At 35.2% G+C, this 27381-nt stretch overlaps 3 protein-coding genes across 4 annotated transcripts; 1 reads left to right on the top strand and 2 right to left on the bottom strand.

Moving 5' to 3' along the window:
• The first annotated feature begins 1550 nt into the window (after nt 1-1550).
• On the top strand, nt 1551-8345 carry LOC132179782 (purple acid phosphatase 15-like). The gene is made up of 8 exons (XM_059592553.1): nt 1551-2130; nt 2771-2962; nt 4239-4572; nt 5232-5449; nt 5740-5930; nt 6520-6804; nt 7339-7455; nt 8014-8345. The coding sequence occupies exons 1-8, from the start codon at nt 1866-1868 to the stop codon at nt 8023-8025; spliced, it is 1614 nt and encodes a 537-aa protein (XP_059448536.1). The 5' UTR covers nt 1551-1865; the 3' UTR covers nt 8026-8345.
• Nucleotides 8346-9177: 832 nt separating this feature from the next.
• LOC132179051 (PLASMODESMATA CALLOSE-BINDING PROTEIN 3) lies at nt 9178-12609 on the bottom strand. The gene is made up of 3 exons (XM_059591671.1): nt 12166-12609; nt 12037-12070; nt 9178-9776 (listed from the first exon to the last, which is right to left on the bottom strand). Exons 1-3 carry the CDS (start codon nt 12497-12499, stop codon nt 9548-9550), a joined length of 597 nt encoding a protein of 198 aa, XP_059447654.1. The 5' UTR covers nt 12500-12609; the 3' UTR covers nt 9178-9547.
• Nucleotides 12610-18820: 6211 nt separating this feature from the next.
• On the bottom strand, nt 18821-26941 carry LOC132178650 (ubiquitin carboxyl-terminal hydrolase 2-like). Of its 2 annotated transcripts, none has more exons than XM_059591129.1 (3): nt 26774-26941; nt 23488-26282; nt 18821-19406 (listed from the first exon to the last, which is right to left on the bottom strand). In XM_059591129.1, the coding sequence occupies exons 2-3, from the start codon at nt 26274-26276 to the stop codon at nt 19169-19171; spliced, it is 3027 nt and encodes a 1008-aa protein (XP_059447112.1). In that variant the 5' UTR covers nt 26277-26282; nt 26774-26941; the 3' UTR covers nt 18821-19168. The 2 variants fall into 2 exon arrangements, with proteins under 2 accessions (XP_059447112.1, XP_059447113.1); XM_059591130.1 differs by lacking the exon at nt 26774-26941 and adding an exon at nt 26374-26428.
• Between the last annotated feature and the right edge of the window lie 440 nt (nt 26942-27381).

The following is a 27381-nucleotide window of genomic DNA, read 5'->3' as shown; positions in this document are numbered from 1 at the left end:
TTTAGGTTTTACCAAATCGCTCCTAGAGACATGCCTTATCATCAACAACATGTAGGCTGATAAATATGTAATTTGCTGACATTATAAACATCGTTGGGTTAGAACGAGTTAACTTCGTCAAATCATTTAAAAAACACCACATCAAGAGAAAAATAAATAAATAAATAATGTTCATGGTGGCCAAACCAACCTCTTTGACAACCTCTAGGTTAGGGTTTTTCGGTCACCCCTAGGTTAGAGTGATGCAACTCTTAATCACCTTTTTTTATAAAAAAAAAAAAATTGGGCAATTTTAGGTACTCTCCTAGTGTTCTTTTAGTCCTAGGTAAATATTATTTTATAAAAAAAAACAAAAAAATAAAGTTTATATTATTTCTCTCACTTAGTATTTATAAAATAATATTCACGTAGGACTAAAAAAATACTAGGAGAGCACCTAACGTTTTCATTTTTAATTGATGCTAACTCAATACTATATACACACGTTAATAAATTACTGGCTATAACATGACGATTAACCTATGTGTCATTATTACTGTTTAAACTCTAAATAGTAATTTGATACAAGATTAAACCCTAAGACCTTTACGTTGCTTTTCCATATATATTGTAAGCTCAAAAGATAATGTTTGCCGCACAGATTCCGTAACTTCTACAATGTGTATGTATGTCCTCTAGCAGTCAATTATGAGAGGATTATCAGTAGACTCTTTATAAGGAAGTCTGTTCTCTAAGTTTAGGGAATATGTCTAAAAAAAAGGCAAAAGAGTCCCACAATCGACTCCTTAAATGAACCCTAAAATTAGGATTGTTACAGTGGAACCCAATGTTTTGGATTATGCTATTACAATCCTTATGATTATTAAAAAAAAAAAAAATGATTCTCTCTCTTCTCTTCTCTCTCATGCCTCTTCTCATATATATAATATGATTATAAAAAACAAATATTTTAATGATATAGAAAATGATTAATGGAAGCTATTGAGATGTATTTTGATATAAAAAAGTAAAAAATAGTTTGAATCTTTAAATATAAAAAAAATGATGAAGAAACTGCTGGAAATGTTATGACAAGTTGTGAGAGACCAACTCCAAATATGAATGAAAATGGAGAAGTTGTTTTCAACCTTTCACATCTCAAAAAGAGCATTTTCAAACGAACTCAGAATATTTAAAATTATTTTATTTTTATATAACAAAACACTTTTTTAAACAAAATCATAATAAAATATTAACGTTTTTGAACCGCCATGAAGGTTTGAGCTATACTCAAGGAGCTGCATAAATAAACCAAATTCATGAAGATCATCGAGAATCATAAGCACAGGGCACGCCCCCAAAGAAACAAGAAAAGAATATAGAATCCACAGTTGAGCTAAAAAACCATTTAGCTCAACATTAATCCTTTGATTTTCATATGGGTCTCTTGGGGTTTGCTCAGATTTTTGTTGTTCCACAGACGAAGATTCATGCCGGAGTAAAAAATGCTATTCTACCTATTCCGTTGGAGACCCAAAATGACTAAAAATAGTTAAATTGGACTAATTTAAGCATTTTACTACGTTTTGGAGATGCTCTTGCCCATTCTCCCGATTTCCTCATACTTTGCTCCCCTTTTGTCTCTATCTCCCCCGTGTGTGTACACTGTGTACATATAGCTGGCTTTCTTATAATCCTCAAAAACCAATTTGTCATCTCCATTTTCTTTTCTCTTTGTTATTCTTCTTTTTTTTAAACTATGCTTTCTTTCTCTCTCTCTCAGAGTACTTTGCCACCCTCTCTTTCTCCCTCATTGACTGATTTCAAATACCAACCTTAAAAATCATATCTGGGTTGTTGTTTATGCATGCAGAAAGAACCTACAAATGGGTTTGTTCTCAGTCTCTGTAGCTGAACTTCTTTTGCTGTTTTCACTAAGCTGCGTATATGTTCATGGGGGTATTCAAACTACACTTGATGGGCCCTTCCAGCCCGTCACTGTCCCTCTTGACAAAAGCTTCCGCGGGCACGCGGTGGATTTGCCGGATACAGATCTACGGGTGGAAAGAATCGTCCAAGGTTTTGAGCCAGAGCAAATCTCTGTGTCTCTCTCTGCAACCTATGACTCTGTATGGATATCTTGGATCACAGGTCTCTTTAACATTATGGCTGTTTACTACTACTTTCTTTAGCTTTTAATTTCTGTTTTGTTGAGCTGAGCTTAGTAGGATTAGATAATGGTTGAAAATATGGTACATGAAGTTAATTGAGCTCTGTTTTTGTGGAATGTGACAAATGGGTTTTGTGTTTCCAAAGCAATACAGTTTGCTTTTAATACCATTAAAGCAAGAAATTGACTTACTGGGGGTAAATCAACCTGCTTCCAACCTAAGGTTAGATTTATGGTCCTAGAATAGAAACAATAGCTGTGTGTAGTTATCCCAAAATGGAAAAGTAAACATATTTATGGAAACAAAGTTTCAGCTATCATGTAGAAGATATAAATATGTAATTTTGTAAGTAGAATGTTATTTGTTTTCTTCATTAATTGTTGTTGTTAATTAAGGTCCTCCACTGGTTTTAATTGGCATAAAGTTTATGTTTGTTTTGCTGAAACTATGAACTTATGGAATTGGATATATTATAAAGAACACCTGGCTTAAGTTGTGTGGGGAAGCCGCAGTCTTTTTTTTATATTATGTTATAGAGCTTTCAAATATATTGGCTATAAGATCTTCCTTAACTTTCTTTGCAACCATATCACATAATATATTTGGGACAAATTTCGCAGGTGAATTCCAAATTGGGGACAACATAACACCATTAGATCCTGAAACTGTAGAAAGTGTTGTTCAATATGGAATCTATGGATTTCCAATAAGTGATGAAGCAACTGGTTATTCTCTTGTTTACAATCAACTTTATCCTTTTGAAGGCCTTCAGAACTACACTTCTGGAATTATACACCATGTTTGCGTCACAGGTATAACTAGTCATGGAATTAGTAGTGTTTATTATTGAATCTTGCATGGGTTTCTTATTTTGCATATTTATGAGTTGCAGACATGGCAGTGGTTAATTAATGTAACCATTATGGATCATTCATAAGATTGCCATATGGGACAGTTCTTTTAACATTTCACTAGCTCTGAGTTGCCAATCTATTAAGGTGAATGTCTAAACAGTCTCAAGGTGCTGTTGATCATGATTGACAATGGCAAAAATGAAGTTCTTTGTCTTTCATCTCGAGTCATTTGACCATGTAAAACTACTTTGTTAGTTAAAAAGTAAGAGCTCAAGAGTAGCAATTTTCAACGTTAGACTAGTAGTATTTCTGAGACTCCTAAAAAGTCTGCAATTGAGTTGAGATTGTATTTAAAGTGTGCATAAACTTAGGCTAGTAGGGTCACACTCAAGGAATTTGTACTCTGCCTATGAATATATCCCCCAAAGTACCAAACTGGATAATTGATTGGTTTTAATTTCTTCTTATGTCATGTTTTCTCAACAAAATTAATCCATCAATATCTGCGTGGGGGACATGTTGTTATTCACCAGAGACAAGAAGTTATGGTGAAGTTAGAAGTTTCTATCAGCATCCTCGATTGTTGGTCAGTTTCATCCTGTTATTGTCATGACTTAAATACTATCACTAAAAATGATTTTTCATATTTGTATCCATATAAAGTAAGAAGAGATAGAGTATATTATCTACATAAAGGATATAGATGTAAAGAAGCACCTGCAGCGTTCAAATTTTTTATTTTTTTTATTTTTTTATAAATTTTATTATTATTATTATTATTATTATTATTATTATTTTTCTAATGGATTTCAGCTATGGAACCACTATTGATTGGTGCCAAATGTGTAATCTGTTTAGAACTTCTTCCTTTTTCATTCACTACATAAGGTCTTGGATATTCACTTAAGATTATAAATGATCTTGTTCAATGTAGGTTGCAAGATTTGGTAGCATATATTCCAACTGATATGCTTAGCAAACTAAAACATAAAAACATAAGCTTAGAACAGTCTTTACCTCTATTCTTTCTTAAATATCTAGCTTAAGTGTCAAGTATAGCATAGCGGGAGATGAGTGGTCCTCTATAAGAAGCACTTTTAAGTTTTTCTTACCTCAATTTTGTTGCCTGCCTTTTTGTTTGTGTCTATGCATCTTTATGACCTTGTGTGAGCTTGAACCTGCCAAATTTTGAATTTTTTTATTAAAGTCACAACTCTATTATGTCTTTCCACAGGGTTGGAACCCGACACGCTATATCAGTATCAATGCGGAGATTCTTCTATAGCAGCAATGAGTGATGTATACTATTTCAGGACTATGCCAGTTTCTGGACCCAAGAGTTACCCTAACAGAATAGCAGTGGTGGGGGACCTTGGTCTGACATACAATACCACATCAACAGTTGCCCACTTGATGAGTAACCATCCTGATCTTATTCTGCTGGTTGGGGATGCTAGTTATGCTAACTTGTATCTCACAAATGGAACTGGGTCTGACTGCTACTCTTGTTCATTTTCGGAAACTCCAATTCATGAAACTTATCAGCCACGTTGGGATTACTGGGGAAGGTGAAACCCTAACTTTTTTTTTAATTTTTTTTTTTAACTTAAAATTATATTATCATCATCTTTGCTCTACCAGTTAGGCTATGAAATGGCAAGCACTTATAGAAATGTTTATATAGGAACTGGACTGGCTGTCAAACAGGAAAGATGGTGGTTCAGTCCTATTAATGCGACTGGCAATAAAACTGGTTGAATCATTAGTGCACTTCTGAAGTCATTGTAGTAACAAAAAATAGATACTAAGGAATTAGATTCACTAGCATCTGGTCTAGGGTATGGAGGGAAGCTCTGTAATTAAGTTTCAGATTGTTAATTAATGCATGATGATCCTCAGGTTACATGTCATGTGAGACATGCCAACTTGCATCATCAACTATCCTCTATATTCTTATACTTATAAATTTTTTTATTGGTTCCTGAATAAAATACACCACCAAAAAGAAAAATGATTTCAAGCAAAAAATGAAGGTTAATTGATCGGAAATTGCTCTCTCTCTCTCTCTCTCTCTCTCTCTCTTTGATTTTGATTGGACCAAACCAAAAAGACTGGCAGTTTTGTTATTCTGTCACGTGGACTGCTGTTCATTTGGTCATGTGGACTGTAGTTCATTTCTTCAGTGGTATTTTAGCTCATGGAATTATTATGGGATTTTTGTTGGCAGGTTCATGCAGCCTCTTGTGTCTAAAGTTCCAATTATGGTGGTAGAAGGGAACCATGAAATTGAACAACAGGCTGAAAATCAGACTTTTGTTGCTTACAGTTCAAGATTTGCCTTCCCATCAGAACAGAGTGGATCATCATCCACATTCTACTATTCTTTTAATGCAGGTGGGATACATTTTGTCATGCTTGGCGCATACATACCCTATGACAAATCAGGTGAACTCAAGTTTCATCTCTTTCCCATTCTCATTCATTTTTTCTAGCAATTTCCCATTTTCATTCTAAACAAAACTAAAGGACCTTCTCTCATTGCCTGACCTTCTCATTTATTGTGTTCATGATCAATTTTATGCATTTGGTTATATAACCAGTAACTTTAGAGAGTGATGCTGCCATTTCTTGTGTGTGTGTGTGTGTGTGTGAGAGAGAGAGAGAGAGAGAGAGAGAGAGAACATATTCCATGGTTAGAAATTACATGGTGAGTTCTCCAAGTTTTTCAATTTCAGCGGATCAATACAAGTGGTTGGAGGGGGACCTGGCTTTTGTTGACAGAGAGGTGACTCCATGGCTGGTAGCTGCATGGCACCCACCTTGGTACAGCACCTACAAGGCACATTACAGAGAAGCAGAGTGTATGAGGGTTGCGATGGAAGACTTACTGTATAAGTATGGTGTTGACATAGTCTTCAATGGACATGTAAGTATGGCTTCCAGAATAATCTCTATTCTGATACCTCATTATGTATCTGTTGTTCTGTTTCCAAATACTAACAGATACTAATATAACCTTCTGTCTTCTTTGAATTTGTGTAAGAAAGAAGTGCTGAGCTGCAGATAAACAGGCTTAGTTTTGATATTTAAGTGTTCAAGATAACAATGTGTTAAATATAATAACTTCAGGGTGAACATAACAGAAATATTGTAAAGGCAAAGCTTCTCTTCAAACTTCGATACAGAACTTCCTCTTTAACATAATTACAGCATTGCCAATATCTAAGACCAATGTCCTTGCTGTAGGACACAAGCTTGAAAAAATAAAAATAAAATGTCATATGGCAAAGGGATGAAGCTCAAATATCCAAAAATAAAAAATTTAAAAAAATTAATGTTGTTCAAATGAATAACTTGTAGGCAGATTTATAAATGGTTCTCTATTGTGTGTTTCTGTTTTCCTATACATGCTGCTTTAATAGTCAAGCTGCTTGCAGCAAACCTGTGCAATTATTTGAATCCTTATAGTCAACTGTATGTATAAGTGTTGTTGTTCATTTGGAAACCATCAACAGGTTCATGCCTATGAGAGGTCAAACCGAGTATATAACTACACCCTGGATCCCTGTGGTGCCGTCCATATCACAGTCGGTGATGGTGGTAATCGAGAGAAGATGGCAATTACACATGCTGATGAAGCTGGCAACTGCCCGGAACCATCTACAACACCAGATGAATTTATGGGTGGGTTCTGTGCTTTCAATTTCACATCAGGCCCAGCAGCTGGTAAGTTCTGTTGGGACAGGCAGCCAGACTATAGTGCTTATAGAGAAAGTAGCTTCGGCCATGGGATTCTAGAGGTGTACTCTCTCTCTCTCTCTCTGACAAGCACACATTAACAATACCCCTTAATCTTCTGCAGTTATATTTCGACACAAATGATTCACTAAAAGCATTGCTTTGACAATTGCACTGGATCTGAAATGTGAACAAAATAATGGAAGATTCTTTAAAAATTAATTTCCACATGTGAGTTTTGAGTATACATGTTTAGTACTTTTCTGGAAAACTATAAGATACAGATTTATAGTTCCAATTCCAATAACTACTCCACTTCTAAAATCAGTCGTAATCTAATAACAACATGGAAGATGAATGCAAAACCCTTATAAGATTGTTTCTGAGGTATCCAAAATCTATGGTCTTGAAAAGAAGCCTTCAGTTGCAATGCTGAACCATACAAAATACCCAGAGGCATTGATTGGTAGAGTTCAGAGGGAAAATGCTGAAACCTATTGGTTACTGAAAATGCTCATATCTGTTTTTGGGTGGAAATCAATTTTGTCAATCTTCTTGAATACTAGAACCTAATGGTATTTCTATGTGGTTTGCAGGTGAGAAATGAGACTCATGCTTTGTGGACTTGGCACCGCAATCAGGATATGTACAACAATGCTGGAGATGAGATATACATTGTAAGGCAACCTGATAGGTGCCCAATTGAATCCAAGGTATGCGATTACTTTGGTGAACAGGCACATAGAACACTTAATTGGAAATGGCATTATCTTTACCACAACAATCAATTCTATTAAAATATGCACCTTGAATATCAGTAAGTTTTAGTCAAAGATCTACTAGAACCTTGGTGAGACACAAACAAGATGACTTCAAAGGGTTTTTTGATAAGTTTTTAGCTCAGAAGGTCTTATTTGATAGAAAGTTTGCTTACATTTTCAACATATATAAATCAAACATGTTCTGAAAGTGATCTTAATGTCAATATTTGTGATTATTGAGAAAATGACCAACTAAACACATGGATTTTATCTTTTAAAGACAACTTATTCTTCTTCTTGACGGTATCTGAAAGTGCCATAAAAGAAAACCATTTACAGGACACTCATTGCTCTACTACATTTTATATTTAAAGAGTTGCAAGGCAAACCTTTTATCCATTGTCTTTTACCTTTTTCATTTCAGCTGTAATTTTTGTTTTTACATCCATCAACAAAATACTTGTCCTGAATGCATTTCTTTTATTCCTTTTTTCTTTTCTTCTCTTTAAGGACCCTAAGTGATGAGCCCATGCATTAAGCCCCAAAGAAGTACGAAGCATGGAGAAATCCTTTGACTACTTGGAACAGAGCAAGGAGCACCTTACCAGCATTATGTTTTTCTTTACTAAATACACGGATAAAAGAATCTACCATTCCTTGAAAGAGAAAGTAATATCATTGAAACATACAGACCAGTATACATACAAAAGTTCTAATTTCTTTACATCTACTTGCTATAATAGGTTTACAAGTTATTTGGGATTTGAATTGTGAATTGTAATTAGTGTTTGCTATGATACTTAACTGTAATGTGATTGACAAGAGATCAATAAGAAAGAAAAGATTGCTTGCAAAAAGTACTTGTATATATGTTTTCGTACTTAATATGTAATTCATTAAATGCTCTTTGGCACTTTAAAAGTACTTGTTTTTTGGTTCTTTCTTTCCTCGTTTTTATATATGAAGAAAAAAAGAAGAAGCAGTAAATGTGATTGGCTTGAACATCAAGTAAGAGGAACCCACAAGTTCTCTTTCCCAAGTTGGAGAATATGTGTTAACCGACTTGAAGACACTAAAAAGAACAGCCTCGTTTGTCTAAGCTTACTTGGGTAGCTTTCTGCTTTTTAGTAAAAAATTAAAAGTATTAAAAACAGCCCTAAACACGATTCTTACAAATACCAAAAATTACTTTCATATCGTATCAAAATACTCTTTCAATCAAAAAGTAGAAAACACCTTCTAAAAGTTTTATAAATCGAACTTAAACATGTTTTGGCATTTTGTTAATTGCTAAGAGAGAAATTGAGAAAAAGGTTATGAGAGTTGCATGAAATAGCCTTTGGAGATGAGCATCGCACATAGAGTAAAACTTCCATCAGTGCGTACATAGTATCGCAGTTTTTCTCTTCTTAGTTTTGAAGTATCACACCAAGAGACAAGAGAAGAAAAAGTCATGCAATAAAGAAAAAAGAGAAACATTATGCCCTAGCAAAAGAAAAGTTTGTGCATCTATTAGGGTTCCAACAGGAACCAATGATCTTTTCGTTTTGGCCATCTGATATGAATTAGGATCCTTTTAAGTTCAAATGAGAATAATATTCAGTTAGTTATATTAAAAGATGTATTTTTGTCTCTTTAAAAAGTGAAAAAACAAAAATACTCCCAAAATAAGTAACTGTATATTATCCCGTTCAAATAAAATAGAGAGGATCTTGTTCCATATGATATACCTTTGATTATGAGGACGAGTACCACAAAGTTTTGATTTGATCATTCGTCTCCTCAAAATCAGACCACTTAAATTGAAGTATTGAATTGAATTTGTAAGACCTACAAGCTTTGGACCATAATAATGCCCTAGCTATAACACTAACTCGGATCCAAATGAGCTTTCTTTTCTCTTAACCAGCCAATCTAACGCTCCTTAACAACCTTTTTTTAAATGACTAGAGAAAATAGTTTAAAAAATCAAAGGTGGGGTAGTAAACAAAGAAGGCCCAACTTCTAACAAAACTGTATAAGCCTCTTCTCTCCACCCTGAGACCTACAGTGGATGAAAGGCAAGCGTGAGAACAATCAGAAAGCAGAGAGGCAGTAAGATTGTGGGGATCATGGACTCCGAATATTCTTTCGAATTGTCAGGGAATGGCGGCGGGGTGAATCCTGGAGTCAGTCCGGCAGTGCCGCCATTGCCATTGCCTGTTGTTCCTGTTGTTGGCACATTTGGGTTATTTGAAGTTTGTGTTGTTGGTGTAGTAGTCCCTCCAGCCGTGCTGAAATTTGCATCATTTAAGCAATCAGTCCTTATACATTGCAACAAAAGTTTCTTAAGCAAGAAAATATATCCTTTAGGGCTAGGGTAAAAGCATTGGCTACTAGTTTTAGGACCACATAAATACAGGGAATAAAAAAAAAAAAAAAGACATAAGAGTAGATTCTTTGGCGTGACCCATTGCATCTTCGAAGGTCTCATCATTAGAATTTTTTTTTAGGAAAAAATTCACTTTACCTCCTGAAGTTTGAAATTTGAGGTGTTTTTCAATTTGAACCCTAATATTTAAAAAATTTCAATATACCCTCCTATTGTATCAAAAATTTGCAATAGAGACCCTCCGTTACTAATTTTCGTTTAAGTGGACATAAATTATCCCATTTGCTCCTCAATAAAGCTAGTGAAATTACCTAAATTGCAAAATGCGTTGGGTTTTAATGAGGGGCAATTAGGTCATTACCATTTACTAGAGAATTTTTTTTTTTTTTTTCTCTTCTTTTTATAGAGATGAACATTAGGAATAATATATAATGCAATTATGTCCTGAAAACAAACTGAAGATAATGAAAGCATTTTGTAGTAGCCCCAAGTGATTGATTAAATATATTTACATACATACAAATAGCTCTTGGTGTTAAGATTAGATCAACTAAATGTTTTTGGGGCCATTTACTCCTAAGAAATGCCCCTATCTTCCTATTATAATAGGAAAGGTGAAATGTGGGAAAGTTGGACCACCAGCATCGACAATAACTTATGCATTTTAGATTTTTATGTAAAATAGCTAACCAAATCCCTAAAAAAATCTAGGTCCGTTTCTCTAAACCAAATGCATTTTACATTATATCTACATCCATTTCCTGTGTTTTTCTATATTTGTAGCTCTATAAATAGTTTTTAATTACTTTCTTTCTCTTTCTCTCCCATTCTCTTTTTCTCCGTCCTGATATTTGCCTCAATGTCCCTGTTAGAATATATTATACGATTTGATCAAACCCCTACTAACGGCTATTCTACGACTGGGACGATAAATTTCGCACCATAGCAAGGCAAAAGAGTCATAAATAGGAGTGATAACTCGTGTTGTTCGAGTGTCGTATTTAAATCGTGTTGAAACATAAATATATAATTTTCTGTTGAATTTGCAAGTCGCATCAGAAATTGACCCGACAAGATTTTTGTTTGCATCAAAAGGGTCGTCTTGTATCATCAATTGTGATATGGGGAAAAGCTCCCTTTTGTTCCCTAGGAAAGCTACAAAGCATATAGTCTCATTGAAATGAAACAAAAATACCCCTTGAGACGACATGGGCTCACACCCTCCCTGTCTCAAAAACATCGTCTTTTCTTATTTTCAAGGTGAAAAAATGCAAGGTTGATAAATAGACAGGACATGGGCGTCGATGAAAAAAGCATAGTGCAAGGCAGAACCTATACGATGTAACTAGGCACCACAAGCATTACTAGGGTTCTGGACGTTGGATGTAACTGCCAACTGGGACCAGGAGGGCCATCCAACGGTGTAAAACTAACGTGAAAGTACCATTACTGGTGAGATGACCCACCTAAACAAAACAGTACAACAAAAGCGAAAAACCCAAGATTTATGAAAGAGACAGAGACAGAGAATCAGAAAAGAGACGTGGCTCTCTGCCCTGAGCCATATCTGACAGACAACACCTGACCTAAATTTTCGAAATTTGAAGGGTGGGTGCTTTATCTACGTTACCCAAATTACTCCCCACCAAAAACCTTCATCCCAAATGATATCTCCCACCCAATCAAGTTCCCACTCCCAGAACCTAAAGCACCAAGGCTTTGGGGGTATTATCGGTTATGTACGTAGGGTGGCCGCGGAAATAAGGGCACCAATCAGAATAACGTTTAGATGAAACCCCCTCCAAATCCCATGCATTAAAGACAGCAACTTCACACAAGGAAAGGGTGAAATTATTAGAGCAAGTGTCCATATATCATAATCACTTACCATAAAAAAGGTGGTATATCTCTTATTCTTATTCTTATTCTTGCTTTTCTCACCCAAAAAAAATTAAATAAATAATTGAAAAGATGACCCTTTTACTTGAAGATGAAGAAACGATTTTGTCACAGAAAAAAAAAAAAAAAAAAAAATTCCAGCAAATAGAAGAGAAAAAGAAAAAGGCCGCTGCCAAATGCGGTGCCCTACATATATTTTATGTATATAATGCATAGTTTCTTATGAGCCAATAGCCAAGAAAAGAAAAGGAAATGGCACGTACCTTAAGGAAGATGGATACACACAAGATCCATAACCTACACCCAGATCACAAAAACCAAAAGAAATATATATATAAATAAATACACATAAAAAAAATAAAAATAAAATAAAAATAAAAATAAAAACATACTAGGATCAGTTTGGGCAATGGTGGCAGTGCCGGAAAAGTCACAGCTGCCGGGGGCCATGGCCTTGCGCTGGAAGTAGCTGTTGAAGGCGTAGGAGGCGTGTGCTTGGATGGTGTTTGGCAGATAGCAGAGGCCATTTGACTGTATGGGGCTACAATCTCCTCCAGTCCCACATGCATAGTCCAGCGCCGTTTGCAGCGCTTGCTCGCTCGCGTCGCTCCTTGCCACGCACCAGTATGCACCTTCCACGCCCACAACACTATTGCTGCCTCCCAGAATACCCACCAACATGGTCGCCCACAGAAAAGAGACTGCCTTTTGCGGTGGTGCTGCCATGAAAGACACAGTTATAGGGCGGTGAGTGGTTTAGTGAGATGGCTTAGTTGGTAAAGGAAGAGAGAGAGAGAGAGAGAGAGCCGCTCAGAGAAAGACAGAATATCAGAGAGGGAGGGAGAGACACACAGAAAAAGAGAGAGTGTTCTTTTCCCTTTATTTATTGTTCGCTTTTTCTTTTTTCTTTTTTTTTTTTGTTTCTTTTGCTATTTTATGTTTTGCCGAGATGAATATTTAATGCTAGGGAAACGCTCAAATGAAATCAATTCTCCATAATTTTTTCATAAATGCTGAGGTGGCAAATTCACTTATAATATTTTATTATTTATTTTTTTAAATAAATTAAAATCAAAATAAAAATAAATAAAAGTTAATAAAAAAACTTAAAAAACTAAAAGGAATAGCTGCCACCTCAGAATAGCATAGGGGTGGCCGAAGCCACCCCCATAGCCCTTGGGGTGGCCGATCTGGCCAAAAAAAATTTTAAGTTTTTTTTTTTAAAATGGAGGCCACCTCAGCGTCAAACCCACTTTTTTAAAAAATACTTCAAATTTTTTTTTGGCCCTTTGGGTGAACCACCCCCAAGAGCCCTATGGTGGCATTTAAGTTTTTTTATTAACTTTTCTTTATTTTTATTTTTATTTATTTAAAAAATAAATAATAAAATATTGTAAGTGAGCTTGCCACCTCAGCATTTGATGGGAAAATTGTGGGGAATTTATTGCATTCTAGCATTTCCCTTAATGCTAAATGTTTCATTTGTATGTGTACTTTAAAAATTAAATATGACTTTTATAATTATTATTAAATTTGTAATTTTAATAAAGGTTAAATACTAAAAATCTCTTAGGGTTTGGACACTTTATTTTTTTCTCCTCAAGTTTTGATTTGTAACACAGGAGGTACATGTGGTTTTGATAAAGATCAAATTGGTCATTTCATCTATTGATCGTTAGTTGACTTAACGGAAGTCCACATCATTGACATGTGGACCAATTAAAATTCGACACCTGGCATAAGTGGTCATGTCATCAATGATGACGTGGCCATCTAATTAAATTTTTTATTTTTTTTAAATATATTTTTTCAAAAAAGAAAAAAAAAATGGTGGGCCACCCCTTGGCTGTTTGGGGGTGGTTTCGACCACCCCCTTGGCTCCATGGGGGTGGCCGAGCCACCCCCTTGGGGGTGGCTCGGCCACCCCCATCCAGCCGTGCCACCCCCATGGCCAAAGGGGGTGGGCCAAGGGGTGGCCTACGACCACCCCCAATTTTTTTTTTTTGAAAAAATATATATTTTTTAATTTTTTTAAATACAAAATTTAATTATATGGCCACATCATTACTGATGACATGACCCCTTATGCCAAGTGTCAAATTTTAATTGGTTCACGTGTCAGTGACGTGGACTTCCATTAAGTCAACTAACGATCTATAGATTGAATGACTAATTTGGTATTTATCAAAACTACAGGTACTTCTTGTGATACAAATCAAAACTTAGGGAGAAAAAAAAAATAAAGTGTCCAAACCCTAAACCCTAAGGAATTTTTAGTATTTAACCCTTTAATAATAATTTTAAAAGTTACAAATATAATAAAGATAGGGAAAAGAAATATAACATTACTCTTTAACATTTGGGAGAACAAGACCTATATTCAATAGTTAAAAATAATGAGTTTTGAGAACAAGACCTATATTACTCTCTCATTTTCCTTTTACTCCCCGCTACTACCCTCCCCGCTATGGCCACCCCTTTCTGGCGTGATGGGGGTGGTCGAGCCACCCCCTTGGCACCTTAGGGGTGGCTGAGTCACCTCCAAATGGCCCAATTTTTTTTTCTTTTATTTTGTTGAAAAAATATATATATATATTTAATTTTTTTAAAAATAAAAAATTTAATTTGATGACATGGCCACCTTATGCCAAGTGTCGAATTTTAATTGGTCCACGTGTCAGTGACGTGGACTTTCGTCAAGTCAACTAATGGTCAATGAACGGAATGACCAATTTAGTCTTTATCAAAACCACAGATACCTCCTATGATAAAAATGAAACTTTAAGGGGGAAAAAAATAAAGAAATGAAACCCTAAGGGGTATTAGGTATTTAACCCAAGAAATAATTAGGTGTGAGGTTATTTCTCACAGCTTGGATAATTAGGTGCGAGAGGTTATCTCTCAGGACCGGTTTAAATAAATTTTGTTAGAAAATTTGGCTACCAATGTCTTAGATCTAGTATGCTCGGAGCAGATCTGCTTTTTAACTGTATTTGTACATGAGTTAGCAGAAGATTAAAGTCATAAATAGTACCTGATTGTAATAATTTTTGTTTGTATTTATGACTTTGTAACCGTATAGCATGTGACTATTATTTTTGCAGAGCTTTATGCTTTGTGATGTAAGAATTTTTTGCTCTGCTCTGTGAGAGCTTTATACTCGTAATCTTTAATTAATGAAATCCTCAGATTTCCGTTCAAAAAAAAAAAAATGGAAGAACCAAAAGCATATTATTAGTTGCGTCTTATTTTAAGAATTATCAAATATTTTTCCAAGCCCTCGTTGTGTACCTTCCTTCAAATCTTGAATTTCACCAAAAAAGTATATGGGATATTGGACCACCCCCATATAATTTCTTGTATATTTATAATTTGTTTTTGGGAAAACTTCACTTTAAACTCCTGAACTACCACACATTTTGAAAAAGATTTCCTTAAATTTAAAAAAACTCTCAATTTCATCATGTGAACTTTTAATTTGATGCAATTTACATCATCCGTCAATTTTTAAATGTTAAAAGTGTTAAAATGACCATTATGCCCCTGACTTTTTTTATAAAATTGGTAACTTCACTGAAGACCCCTAAACTTCCACCTGATTTGACAAAGCCCCCTCAAACTTCAAAATCTCTCAATTTAGTCCCTTGAACTTTCAATTGCTCTCAATTTGAACCACTCCATCAAATTTAGGGTTTAGAAATACCAAAAAAGACCAAAATATCATTGATTTTCTTTTTCTTTTTTTTTTTTAATAAAGAAAAATGTTTTGGAATTAAGGGTAAAGTTCTAATTTTATAAAAAAGTCAGGGGTATAAACGTCATGTGATGTTTAAAATCTGACGGATGAGTCCAAATTGATTGCAATTAAAAGTTCAGAGAAATAAATTGAGAGATTTTGAAGTTGGAGGAGGGGGTTTGTCAAATTGGATGGAAGTTCAGGGGTCTTCACTGAAGTTGCCCCCTTTATAAAATTTTATATTTACCCTTAATTTCAAATTAAGAAAAAAAAAAAAGAAGGAAAATCAAAGGGTAATTTTATCTTTTTAGGGGTTTACATTATAGTTTAATGGCAAAAATTGACGGATGGGTAAGTTGCTTCAAATTGAATGTTCGAGTGGTCAAATTGAGAGTTAAATTTAGAGTTTTTAAAATTTAGGGGGGTTTTATCTAAATATGCGGTAGTTGAGGGTCCTTTGTGAAATTTTTCATTTACTTGTATTCTTTTATTTAGGAGGAGCTCCCTTACGGGGTGGGGTGGATGAGAATGAGAGATAAATGAATAAACTTTGGAAGGTTTAACGAACAACTATGTACCTCATGCAGTTTTATGTATGTCCAAATTTCATGTTATGTATGTTTTCGATGATACATTGAGCGATAGATCATAGGATTTACATTGAATGATTATCCATCCATAATTGTGAAGGAGTTTGATCATGTCAAAGTTAGTAATGAGTAATATTACTTCAAGGTAGTTTAGGTTAAATGTATGATAGACATCGGTTAAATTCACAAAAGGGTATTTTGTTGAGCAAAAATGTTAAAATCACTCTCCATCCGGCTCAATAAACTAGCTAAAAATTTGCTGAGGAGCTACAGTACTCAACAACTTTGTTGAGCACTATGACTCAACAATGTATAATTTTATTAATAAAAAAAATTATTTCATCATCTCTCCTCTAATTAAAAATCATTTAAACTTATCTCTCCTCTCTGTAAAACTAGATAAAAATTAAAAAATAATAAATTTTAAATAAAATATTAAAAGTTGATGGTTAAAATGGTGAGCCAAATGTTGATACTTTAAAAAAAATGATAACTAAAATAGAAAAAAGTGATATTTTGACTAAATTTAACTAAGCTTTTGCTGAGGCGGATGTGAATGCTCTTATGTTTTCATGAGAATTTGGGGACAAAATTTTTTTTTATTTATTTATTTTAATTTAGAGAGTTTGATTTCCTTCTTTTAACATGCAAATGCTTTCGGACTTGTTATATATACTCAAGAAATTTCTTTGTTTTCTTCTCCTAGAAAATTTGGTTGATGGACCATACAAGTAAAACTAATTATCTGAATTAAAATAAAATTAGGTGTGACAAAATTGTGAGTGCCAAGTAGAGTCAGTCCTTTTAGCCACAGGCCCACTCGTCCGCCAATTTAATTATGAGTGCACTTAGCAAACTGTTGATGGAATACCACCTTCTAGCATAGCCTCCTTCAGTGGTTATCGGTATCGAACTCTGTTTTTTCTTATTTCTTCTGTGGCCAAAAATATTCTCCTCCATACACGTGCCATTATTTTATAACTTTTTATCTCAGTTATTGTATTCTCTTAATATATCTTAGGGCAACATGTAGGAGGATTTGTCATTATTCTTATTTCTTATAATCATCACTTTCTCAAGATCTATTTTTTCAAATTGAAAACTTTTCCAAATATCAACTTATTGCATTTAGAAGGCATTTTCATAAATAGAAACTTTTTAAATAAATCTTTGACATCAATAACTTTTTATTTCAAAAGCTATTTAAAAACCTTTCATGCATGCAAAGTAACTTCATAGTACATAAATAAAAGAATTATTTACAATTTAATACACAATGTATAAAATAACATGACATGAAATAATTTTAGAGTGGGCAGAGGATCTACTAACCTCTAGACTGAAGTGAAGAGTAGTTTTTTAATTGCTAGTTAGTATGAAGGATCTAATTGCTTTAATATGACTAACACCCACTCGTATCTTTTTTAAATCTAATTTCTCAAGTCCCTTCTCTCTCATGTTATTTGTTTCTTGCAACGCTTTGTCTCGTCTTTTTCTCTCTGTTATGTGTAAACACTCTCAGGAAGAAAAAAATATCAAATAGAAATTGGAAGAAGGAAGAATATGTAGAAGAGAAAGGAGAAGAGTGGTGAGATTTGTGAAGGGAGGGAGCTCTATTTATAGAAGAACCAGCTCCATCTATCAATCTCCATCTACTATTCCATCTACCAATTCAATAAAGGAGTACCAAACCGATCCAAGGCAAAAAAAGATATATGTTGGGCCCACACGCTAACTTGCCTCGACAATTCAAGTCATATACCAACAGATTCTGATTCATCACGTCATCATTTTTTCACTGAAATCGAACCAATTTTTTTTTTTTTTTTCTTTGTTTCTTTCTTCAAAACGAGAACCCAATTGTCGTTTTGAGAGATATCCCAAATCTCGTTACATTGTTATGTTTGCCAATAGCCGGTATTACAATGCCATGCTACCTGTTGTTTGGCGTTATATAAGAGCATTCTTGCTCATAAATGGGATTTTCTTGTATCATTGGGGCTATGTGGAATATTCTATTTTATCCATCAAGTTACTCATATCCCCGCAACATTTATTTTGCATTTTCAGCTTTATTCGGAATTCCGAGTTTCTCATGAATTATGTTGTGATATGATGGCTTGAATTATGAGTTTTAAATAAAAGAAGCAATATTAATTTACCTTGAGGCATCTCAAATAAGCAATTGATTCTTGATACAAACAACTGTGGTAAATGATCATACAAATGAGATAATAATTTTAATCATAACTCTTGGCTTTGTTTGTTAATTGAAACCATAGTCCTCTAAATTTTGATCAACATTCATTCCTGAAATTACTCAAAGTAGAACAAAAGAATAAAGATCCAAACTAATAATAACTAATATTTGTCGCTTTACTTAAAAAAAAAAATTGTTTAAATATCGTGATTGATATTCTAGGATTCGTATTTTCAATTTTTGTTATTAAATATTTAAACTTGGGGACTTTCGACTTGTTTTGGAGAATGTGGATTTTGGTTGATTTTAGATGGATGTCGACTTGCTCTGTGTTTCTCTCTCAATCTGTTTGAAATCATTATTCTTTTGTTATTTTTATAGACCGAGTTGAAGGAACTTCCTTCAACCCAGTTTAAAAGAAAACTTTGTTCTTATCGGTTATAACAAAGAATAATCACTCTTAAACTTTCATCAAAGCTCAAATCTCTTAAAATATGGGCAGGGTCAAGAGAGGAAGGGTATGCACAACTTATGATCTTTGGCTGAAGGAATTCTCATCAACCAATAATAGAATAATCTGAATAAGTACTTCAACAGAGCATCCTACAGGAAAAAATTGGCAATTACATGTAGCCAACACCCCCCTTCTCTTCCCAAAATAATGGGAACAAAATTTCTGATGAAATAATGTGAAGATATACAACTTAAAACTCATGACATGTCAAAAAAATGGGTATTCAAGATATAAGAAGATCAATTGCTGTTGTACACTCGCCTGCTATCTCTCTCTCTATCTCTCATTAGGGGTTCTCAAGCTAACCCCGAACCGGTATCTGAGAAACGTAAAATGTATGGGAAGTAGATTTACCTCAAATCTTTTCATAGAATAAGATGTAGGCCTCACACCGAAGAACTTCGTCTAGGGAAATCGTACGGACATGGGCGTCGCTGACGTGATACCAAACAGAACCACCATTTTCTTTCTCAGCCTTCCCTCGGCTCTTCTCGCCCCCTCTCACGTATGCAACATAGTGGCCCCCTCTCATGGTCCCCGAATGCTCGACTACCCCAGCTAGGCGGTAATGATACTTCTCTTTGTCTATGCACCTGTAAATGCTCAGGAACGAACATGGTTGAGTTCTTCATACAATACAAAACAATTAATAAAGAAGGAATAAAACATGTGAAAAATTTATTCGTGCGCCAAAAGTTTGTCATTTAACTAGTGTATTTGAGATGTAATTATAATCACAATTGCTTAAGACCAAAAAAGAGGAGCCATTAAGAAGCAGCTGCATTTAAAACATGAAGTCTAAATTGCATCCTGCAAGAAAAATGAACCTCAACTTCTCTATGGCAAATTCAGTATATTTCTGACTTGAAAGTTACAACAAATATATCCATAAGCAAAGCGCACCTTCATGAATAAAATATCATCTGCATATTCTGTGTACAACATTTTTGTATTGCACATACTACAAGTAACCGCCTAGGCAACCGGCAAGGCTCAGTCACACGAGTTCAACAACTATGATTAGGATATTCGAACATTTTAAAACAAGTTCAGAAGGATGAAGTGCATGCTTTTTTTCATTAAAAAGGGCAATCCGGTGACCATACCAATCTCAAATTATAGCAGAGTGCTGGTTTGACTTAAGAATGACAATTTTTTAGGACCATGATGCCTTCGCATATCAACACAAAATGCCCCATGACAATATATTATCCAAAAAAATGTTGTGATTCTTTGCGGTTTTGATTCCACTAAAAAAGAAAAATGAAAAAAATAAAGAAACAAAGAAATAAAGAAATAAAGAAAGGAATAAAACAAGGGAATAGAATACACATGAACAGAAAAGATGGTGAAAGAAGTAGTTTATTACACATCATGTGAATCAAAAGCTTACAAAATGATAATGAGCTAGTAATGCATACTACACGTACAACATACTCAACAAAGATCCAACTAATTATTAACTATTGTTAAAACATCCAATCGAAAAGCTTATGCTATTTGGAAAGGTCCAATTAGTACATCCAACCAATATGAGACTTGTTTCCTTAATACCCACTCTCAAGTGCTGGACCAAGAAAACAGAAGAAATGCTGCAGAACCAAAGAGGCTCAGCCAGCCCAACAGAACCAGAAGAATTCCTAAAAAGAAAAACAAGCCAACCAGCCAAACAGAAGTAGCGACAAATGCAATGAGCCCAGCACGTGGAGCCCAAAAACAAATAAACCGCAATCTAATACCATATCAAAACATTCAGCTCAAAAGGTTAAACTATATGGTGGAAATGCCAAGTAGCACATAAATTGTAACCAACCCCACACAAAACCAATGTAAGACTTCTTTCTTTGAATCAGGAAAAAAAAACACCATATGTAAACAAACTAGCTTGTTTATTAAAATAAATAAATAAATTAGCTCAATAAAATCCAAATCAGAACAATTGTTTGGTGTGATTCAAGCCGCATATATATATAAAAAAAAAAAAAAAAAAAAATTGGGGGGGGGGAGGGGGGAGGGGGACCTGTAACACCTCGGTCCCATATTGGGAAGATGAGAAGAAGCCCACATAAAGTGGGTGGTTTATAAAGATGGTCATGGGTAGTCTCACATTGCCTAATTACTAGGTGAAACTGAGCTTTATAATGAATTCTATGGAAAACTTCAAATTAACTAGTCATTTTAGTGTAATAGCGCAAAGGTGGTTAAAGGCTAAAGCTTTCCCAGAGTCGTTACAAATGGTATCAAAGCCACCTAATAACGCCAGGTCATGTGGTACTGGAACACTACATGACGTTGCATTGACGAGGACGTTAGAAATTTAAGAAGAGGAGTTTGTAACACTCCGGACCCATATTGGGAAGATGAGAAGAAGCCCACATAAAGTGAGTAGTTTATAAAGATAGTCATGGGTATTAAGTCCCACATTGCCTAATTACTAGGTGAAACTGGGCTTTATAATTAATTCTAGGGAAAACTCTAAATTGACTAGTCATTTTGGTGTAATAGCACATATATGGCTAGTACTTTTCCCTGGATCGTTACAAGACCGGTCATAGCTATTCTTTCTTGATTTCAATAAACAAAGGCTAAGCATGAAAAAAATAAAATAAAATAAAATAAAAAAGCCCCTACGCTACTGAAGCATATCTGGTATAATTCTCTTTTCCTTCAAGCAACATGTGGAAAGTAAGCCATTTTCTAGAACTCTGGAGAGGCATAAACCATTTTCCAAAACTCCTACCTTTCCCTCTGTTTCAGCGCAACCCCATTGCCCCCATTCCCCTCCCAGTCGCAACCCCCACACAACTCCCACCCCTCACCCCAACCTCTCCCTTCCCTTGTCACAGTCCCCCCACTCCCCACATCTGTTTTTTTTTTTTTTTCTTAAAAAAAATAATGGTGGATACATTTTTTATATTAGTGTGCCTTATTTTGTTAGGAACAAAGATGCTATGTGACACTGTGGGTTTCTGTTTGAATTGTTAATAGCAGTATTTGGTAGTGTCTATCAGTTTTAAGCGGTTTTCGGTTGATATTTTAGTACCTACCAAAAATCAATACTTTTCCCTGAAAAACTTTGTCAAAATTTTTTTCCTCAAAAAACATTTTAGATCCAAACAAACATTCTAAAGGTCACTTATTACTCGCTCCAATGGTTCATTATATGATTTATATCTTACCATTTGTGGATGTTACTTAAGATGCAACATATTCTGTGCAAGGCTGCTAACTTTTCAATTTTCAGTTTTTTGGAGGATAATTAGCAATTTTAGCAAATAAGAACCTAATAGCTAGGTACACTTTTTCATTTCTTTTGCTCAATTATGTTAAATAAAATTTAAAAGCCATGAGAAATGTCATTCTCAGCCTTTCAGCTTGATGGAAATATTAGATTTTGAAGTACATTTTCCGTTTGGAGACAGTTTGATCAGTTTTGTCGGTGACAGAAACAGTCTTAATTTGGGTCATTGAAAAAAAAATTGTTTAACTCACGAAGATCTGGCCCATGAAAAAAGTTTAAGACCATAAAGCCCCATACTGACTCCCAAATTTTGAATGATGTTGAGTACAACATAATTTTTAATTTAATAAGTATTATCGATTGAAAAAATATTATATTCAACAGCAATAAGATTTTCTATATTAAAATAACTATCTTGTAATCACCATTAAACAAAAGAAAGGATTATATAAATAGTCAAGACTTAACAAGATGGTAGTCATATCCACCAGAAAAGTTCTACTATGCACAGCAAGGTTGTAATTACAAAGCATGGACTTGACATGGCATTCTTATCAAAGAAAATAAGCACCAATAATTTAAGATGCATTAAACAAAATTACTTATAATTCAAATACAATGAACATGTGGATACCAAAGTTTGGCAGAAAAGATTCTCTTCCAGCCAAATAAAGCCACATATATTTGAGGAAGTTACATTATGCCACTACAGTTAACTAACTGGGTCAGATGGGTAATGTTTCAGTTCCCCACATCCCCAACCCTACCCCTTTTTTTGAATGGGGAATTCATGATCTCAATCTCACAACTCAATGTGAACCATTTATGAAAAGTTCCTTTCACGTCTACACAGGCAGAAGTAATGTGACACGAACAATATTATGGAGTATATTACTTGCAAAAACAATATCATGATCCTCCTCACGAGGAAAAAGAATTTGAATGAGGAAAAAATATTGTTTACTATAACTTTGTGATCCACAGTAATTATATATGTACACCACAAGCATGAACCGTGTTACTATACACATCCACTATAATTTTTTTCCCCATGTCAAACATCAAAATTTTCAAAACTTTCTAATTATTTTTTTGAAAAGTAAAGACAATTTAAAAAACTTTCTAATTATTAACTCTACCAACCGGATCAAGCTGCTAAAATCAGTATTTTGGTGCTTTAAATGGCACATACCAGTGCATCCAATATTATATTAAACAGTGAAGATATATGCATCAAGAAAATAAAAGCATCTAATCCACACCAGAAAAGAGAATGATTGAGATAGTAGTTCTTTACAAATGCATGAAAATGCAGCTTTAGAGAAGAGGCTTTCCGAATCAATATAAACTAAAGACAATGTGATGTCAAAAGGCAATGCAACTATCAAATTTCAATAATTCAAAATGAGCATCAAATATAGGTTGGAAAATACCTGGGATCCATATACGAATTAAGGTCAATTGTTTCTCTGAAACTGACATGGCCATTCAATTTGCTTAATCGACCACGAGTATCTTGGCTGAACCTTTTAAGATGGATGGTAAGAATAGGTGGGGCCTTATAAATGAGGACCCTTTTGGTTGCATCCCTTTTCACGTTCATGCTTTTGGAATCCATCTCCTCGTCCTCACTTACCTCTGATTCAGGGCCTCTGGTGAACAACTGGGAATCATTCTGCTGGACCTTACCAGTGGTGTATTGCATACTACCTATCTCATGAACACTACAGGAATCAATGGCTTGACCACTGAAGCTTTCTGGACTGCAAGCTTTATAGCAACCTGAAGAATGTGATTGCTCTGGAAGTGCATCTTTTATCTCACCATTTCCATCTTTCCATTGAGAAACAACTGGATTTAGCTCACTTGTTTGACCATTTTCAAATTTTGGGCAATCCATTTTTCCTTTATGTGAAACAAAGCTTTCAGCAGTAGCATTAAGGGAAGCATCACTTCCGGTATTCCCATTAGTCCAGTTTCCAACTTCAGCAAGAGAGGAGAAGTTCTTATCCAAGTGTAGTTGCTCATTTTGGATTTGTCTCTCATCTCCATTCATCAAAATTGTTGAAGCAGTTTTCACTTGCTTTTTTGCTCTCAACATCTGGTGTCGTAGAGTTTTTGAACAATTCTCACAATGCCAAGCATTTTCATTAGAAAGAAGCTCTGGTTTTGTGAAATGAGTCAAACATTTCTCAACAGTTACCGGAGAATCAGTATTATCAACTTCATCCGGATCTGACTCACTGCTATTTGCCGCCACAACACCAGTTTCTGCAACCTCATTACCTAAAGACGGCCTTGTGGTCGGCTCTGCAGCAATCTCAGGCTCATTGAACATGTCACCAAAGCCATCAAAGTCCAATTCATCTTGTCCACATCCCATAACCACTGAGGAGGCCTCAGCCTCTCCTTTTATTATCTCCCCAGTAGTGGAACTTTCATCTTTATATGGAAGCAACAGAACTTCAGTACCTTGAACCTGTAATGGTTGCTCATCTTCCCAATAATGCACAGATGTATCTGGTTTTGGATTCGGCTCTGCATTGAGTGGACAAATCAGACTGCTAGACTCAGAGCTAGCTTGTAATGGTACATCATTCATATATATATCCTTGTTTCCTGGATCTTGAGTTACTGAAATATCATTGCTTTGTGAAGTCAAATCATGTTCATCTGATACAGTCCCCAGTCCAACGTAATCCAACCATGTAAAATTTTCCAATAATGATGATGTTTGCTCTACATCATTCTCAAATACTTGCTCATTTTCAGACGCTTGGCCAGCTAAGAGATTCTGTGAAGCTGGGGCCCCTTCACCAGCCACAGTAATTAGGGAAACTAATGGTGTAGAATCACATGAAGAAGCCATCACCTTTTCTGCAACAGGCTCAATGGACCGTGCCTGGCAAGAAATATCATTGCTGGCTGATGGGGTAGAAACACTTTGGGCTGGTAACAAATCTGCATCTTTGTTAAGTTTCGGCCGAGTTTTTCCACCTTTCTTGGGGGGCAGTTTAGTTTTCTTTGCTCGAGAGACAGGTTGGGCCTTCCTGGGTCGAGGGTTTTTAGTTGGAACTGGCAGGGAGAGATCTAAAAAAGGTTCATACACTGTTGAAGAGTGCTCACATTCAACACAACAAACAGTACTAGATATTTGGCCCCCAAATACAGCATCCACAAAAGTACCCGAATTTGAAGAAATCCCATCTCCCTTTGAAGAATTATTCTCTTTTCTGGCGCCCAACTCTTCAGTGGACAAACCATCAAGTAAGCAACGGAGCAATTCATGACTGTCATGCTGCTGATATCCCCTAAATTGGGGAGCTTTGGAACAGACACAACCAAAAAGGGATCTTGGACTTATCACATTTTTCAGTCCTGCCTCCGGCTTGGTTTCAATAAAGAGCTTCTTTAAAGCAACAGTAAGAGGTCCAACAGAAGCATCCAACTTGAAAAAGTAATCCCTCAACCTGCCCATCGCTAGAAGATTCTGCATGATTGAATTGAAGAAACAAGTATTTCCAAGATTAACCAAGCCTCTTGCAGCATAACTGCCTCCTCCATTCGAATCAATTAGTACACTGCTTGCTGCTTTAATTTCACTTGTAATACTGCCACTCCCGAACCAAATGTCCTCAGCATCCACTGAGGGTTCTTCCAATGATCGCCCTTTTATCAACTTCACAACATCTGATAAGATGTCCTTATGTTCATCACTCTCGTCCATCTTCTCAACTGGAATGAGTGTATTGCAAGGGAAGCACCAGCAGAGCTGAGGTTTCTCAATATGAATTACCAACGGGTGACGAGTCTGCCTTACATGCCGAACCGCGTGGCTTTGGCCCGTTGGGAGTCCAACCCCTCCACAGGCATAATGCCCACATTCCAAACAAACCCAGATGGCTCTCGAGTTAGATTTCGGATCAACTGCAGCCCCACCTTTCTTCTTCCCATGTTTACCTTTTCCCTTACTCCCCTTCCCATCAACCCCACAATCTTCACACGATATAGGTTCTGAAGACCCGATTTTAGCTGACAATTTACTAAAATCAACACCCTTTTCAAGATGAACACAAAGTTTTTTCTCTTTTAGTACTGAAACTACATCACCAGCAGTCTGAAGACTAGGGTTGGATTGTTGGGGAACTTTTTTGGGGGAATGGGTCGTAACCCGTTTCTCCTTTGGGGGAGCTCGGCTCTTCTTCTTGACTTTCTTCCCCATTAATTCCTGAAACCAATCCAAAAATACCAGAATAAAACTAACAATCAAAGCAGCAAGCACAAACAATCAACAAAAACCCAAAGAACAAGAATCCGACCTAATATTACTGCTCACACAATCAGGTATGGGCCTAGCAGAGCAAAGAATAAAATACTTATCAATATATTGCTCATACGAACAAAAAAAAAAAAAACATTACACGATTTTATCATTGGAGATTAGGAGCAACCATTCAAGCATAATCAATAAGAGTCAAACAAAAAGAACACAAACCCAAACCTCACTATCTGCCAAAGCATAAATAGAAAACTAAAAGAGCCCATTAAAGATACGGATACGTTCCTAGATGTTTATTTGGATTGAAAAGTGTAAATAAGAGCTTCAGAACAATTGTATTAGGTGAAGCAAAAGCATAAATTTGGGCATAATTTAATTACTTGAAAATTCAAAAAAAAAAAAAAAAAAAAAAAGTAAAAAGAAATAGATATTAAATTTACCTCAAAATCTGGAGGAAGAAGACCAAAAAGAATGCTTGGAGAGCGTTCCAAGGGATTCAGCACCCAGCAGCCTTACATGGGCGAGAAAAGGAAAAGGAAGATTGACGTTTGGAAGATTAGGATCCAACAATGTTAGAGAGACACAAAGACTGGCGTGCGCACTTTAAGGGAGGGGGGGGTGGTTTGGCGCACCTCTTCTACTTCTAGTCCGACACAGACACAAAATGTGAAATTGTGAGAAACAGTGGCAACTGGTAATAATAAGGGATTTGACGGGTAAACTATCATAAGTTCGCTCAGAAGAAAAAAACAAAAAAAAAACATTGTTATAAGTTCAGTCATACATATGATTATTGACTGTTTTATTTTTCTTTAGAAGTTTTGAAAAAATTTCACTGATGTCTTTTACCTTCTCTTATGGCTATTATGCCATCAATCAACAATGTAATTCACATGTAAATGTCATAAAATAAAATAAAATTACATATATTTTAGATACAAATCAATTTAATAGAATGAATAAAAAAAACGATAGAAATTTTCTTCAAACTGGTACGGATAAAATATTCTCTAACCCATGTAAAATAGTATCAGTGTCTACAAATATT

Source organism: Corylus avellana, chromosome ca4, assembly GCF_901000735.1.
Source record: "Corylus avellana chromosome ca4, CavTom2PMs-1.0".
Lineage (NCBI taxonomy): Eukaryota > Viridiplantae > Streptophyta > Magnoliopsida > Fagales > Betulaceae > Corylus > Corylus avellana.
This window is presented reverse-complemented; position numbering and strand designations above follow the sequence as displayed.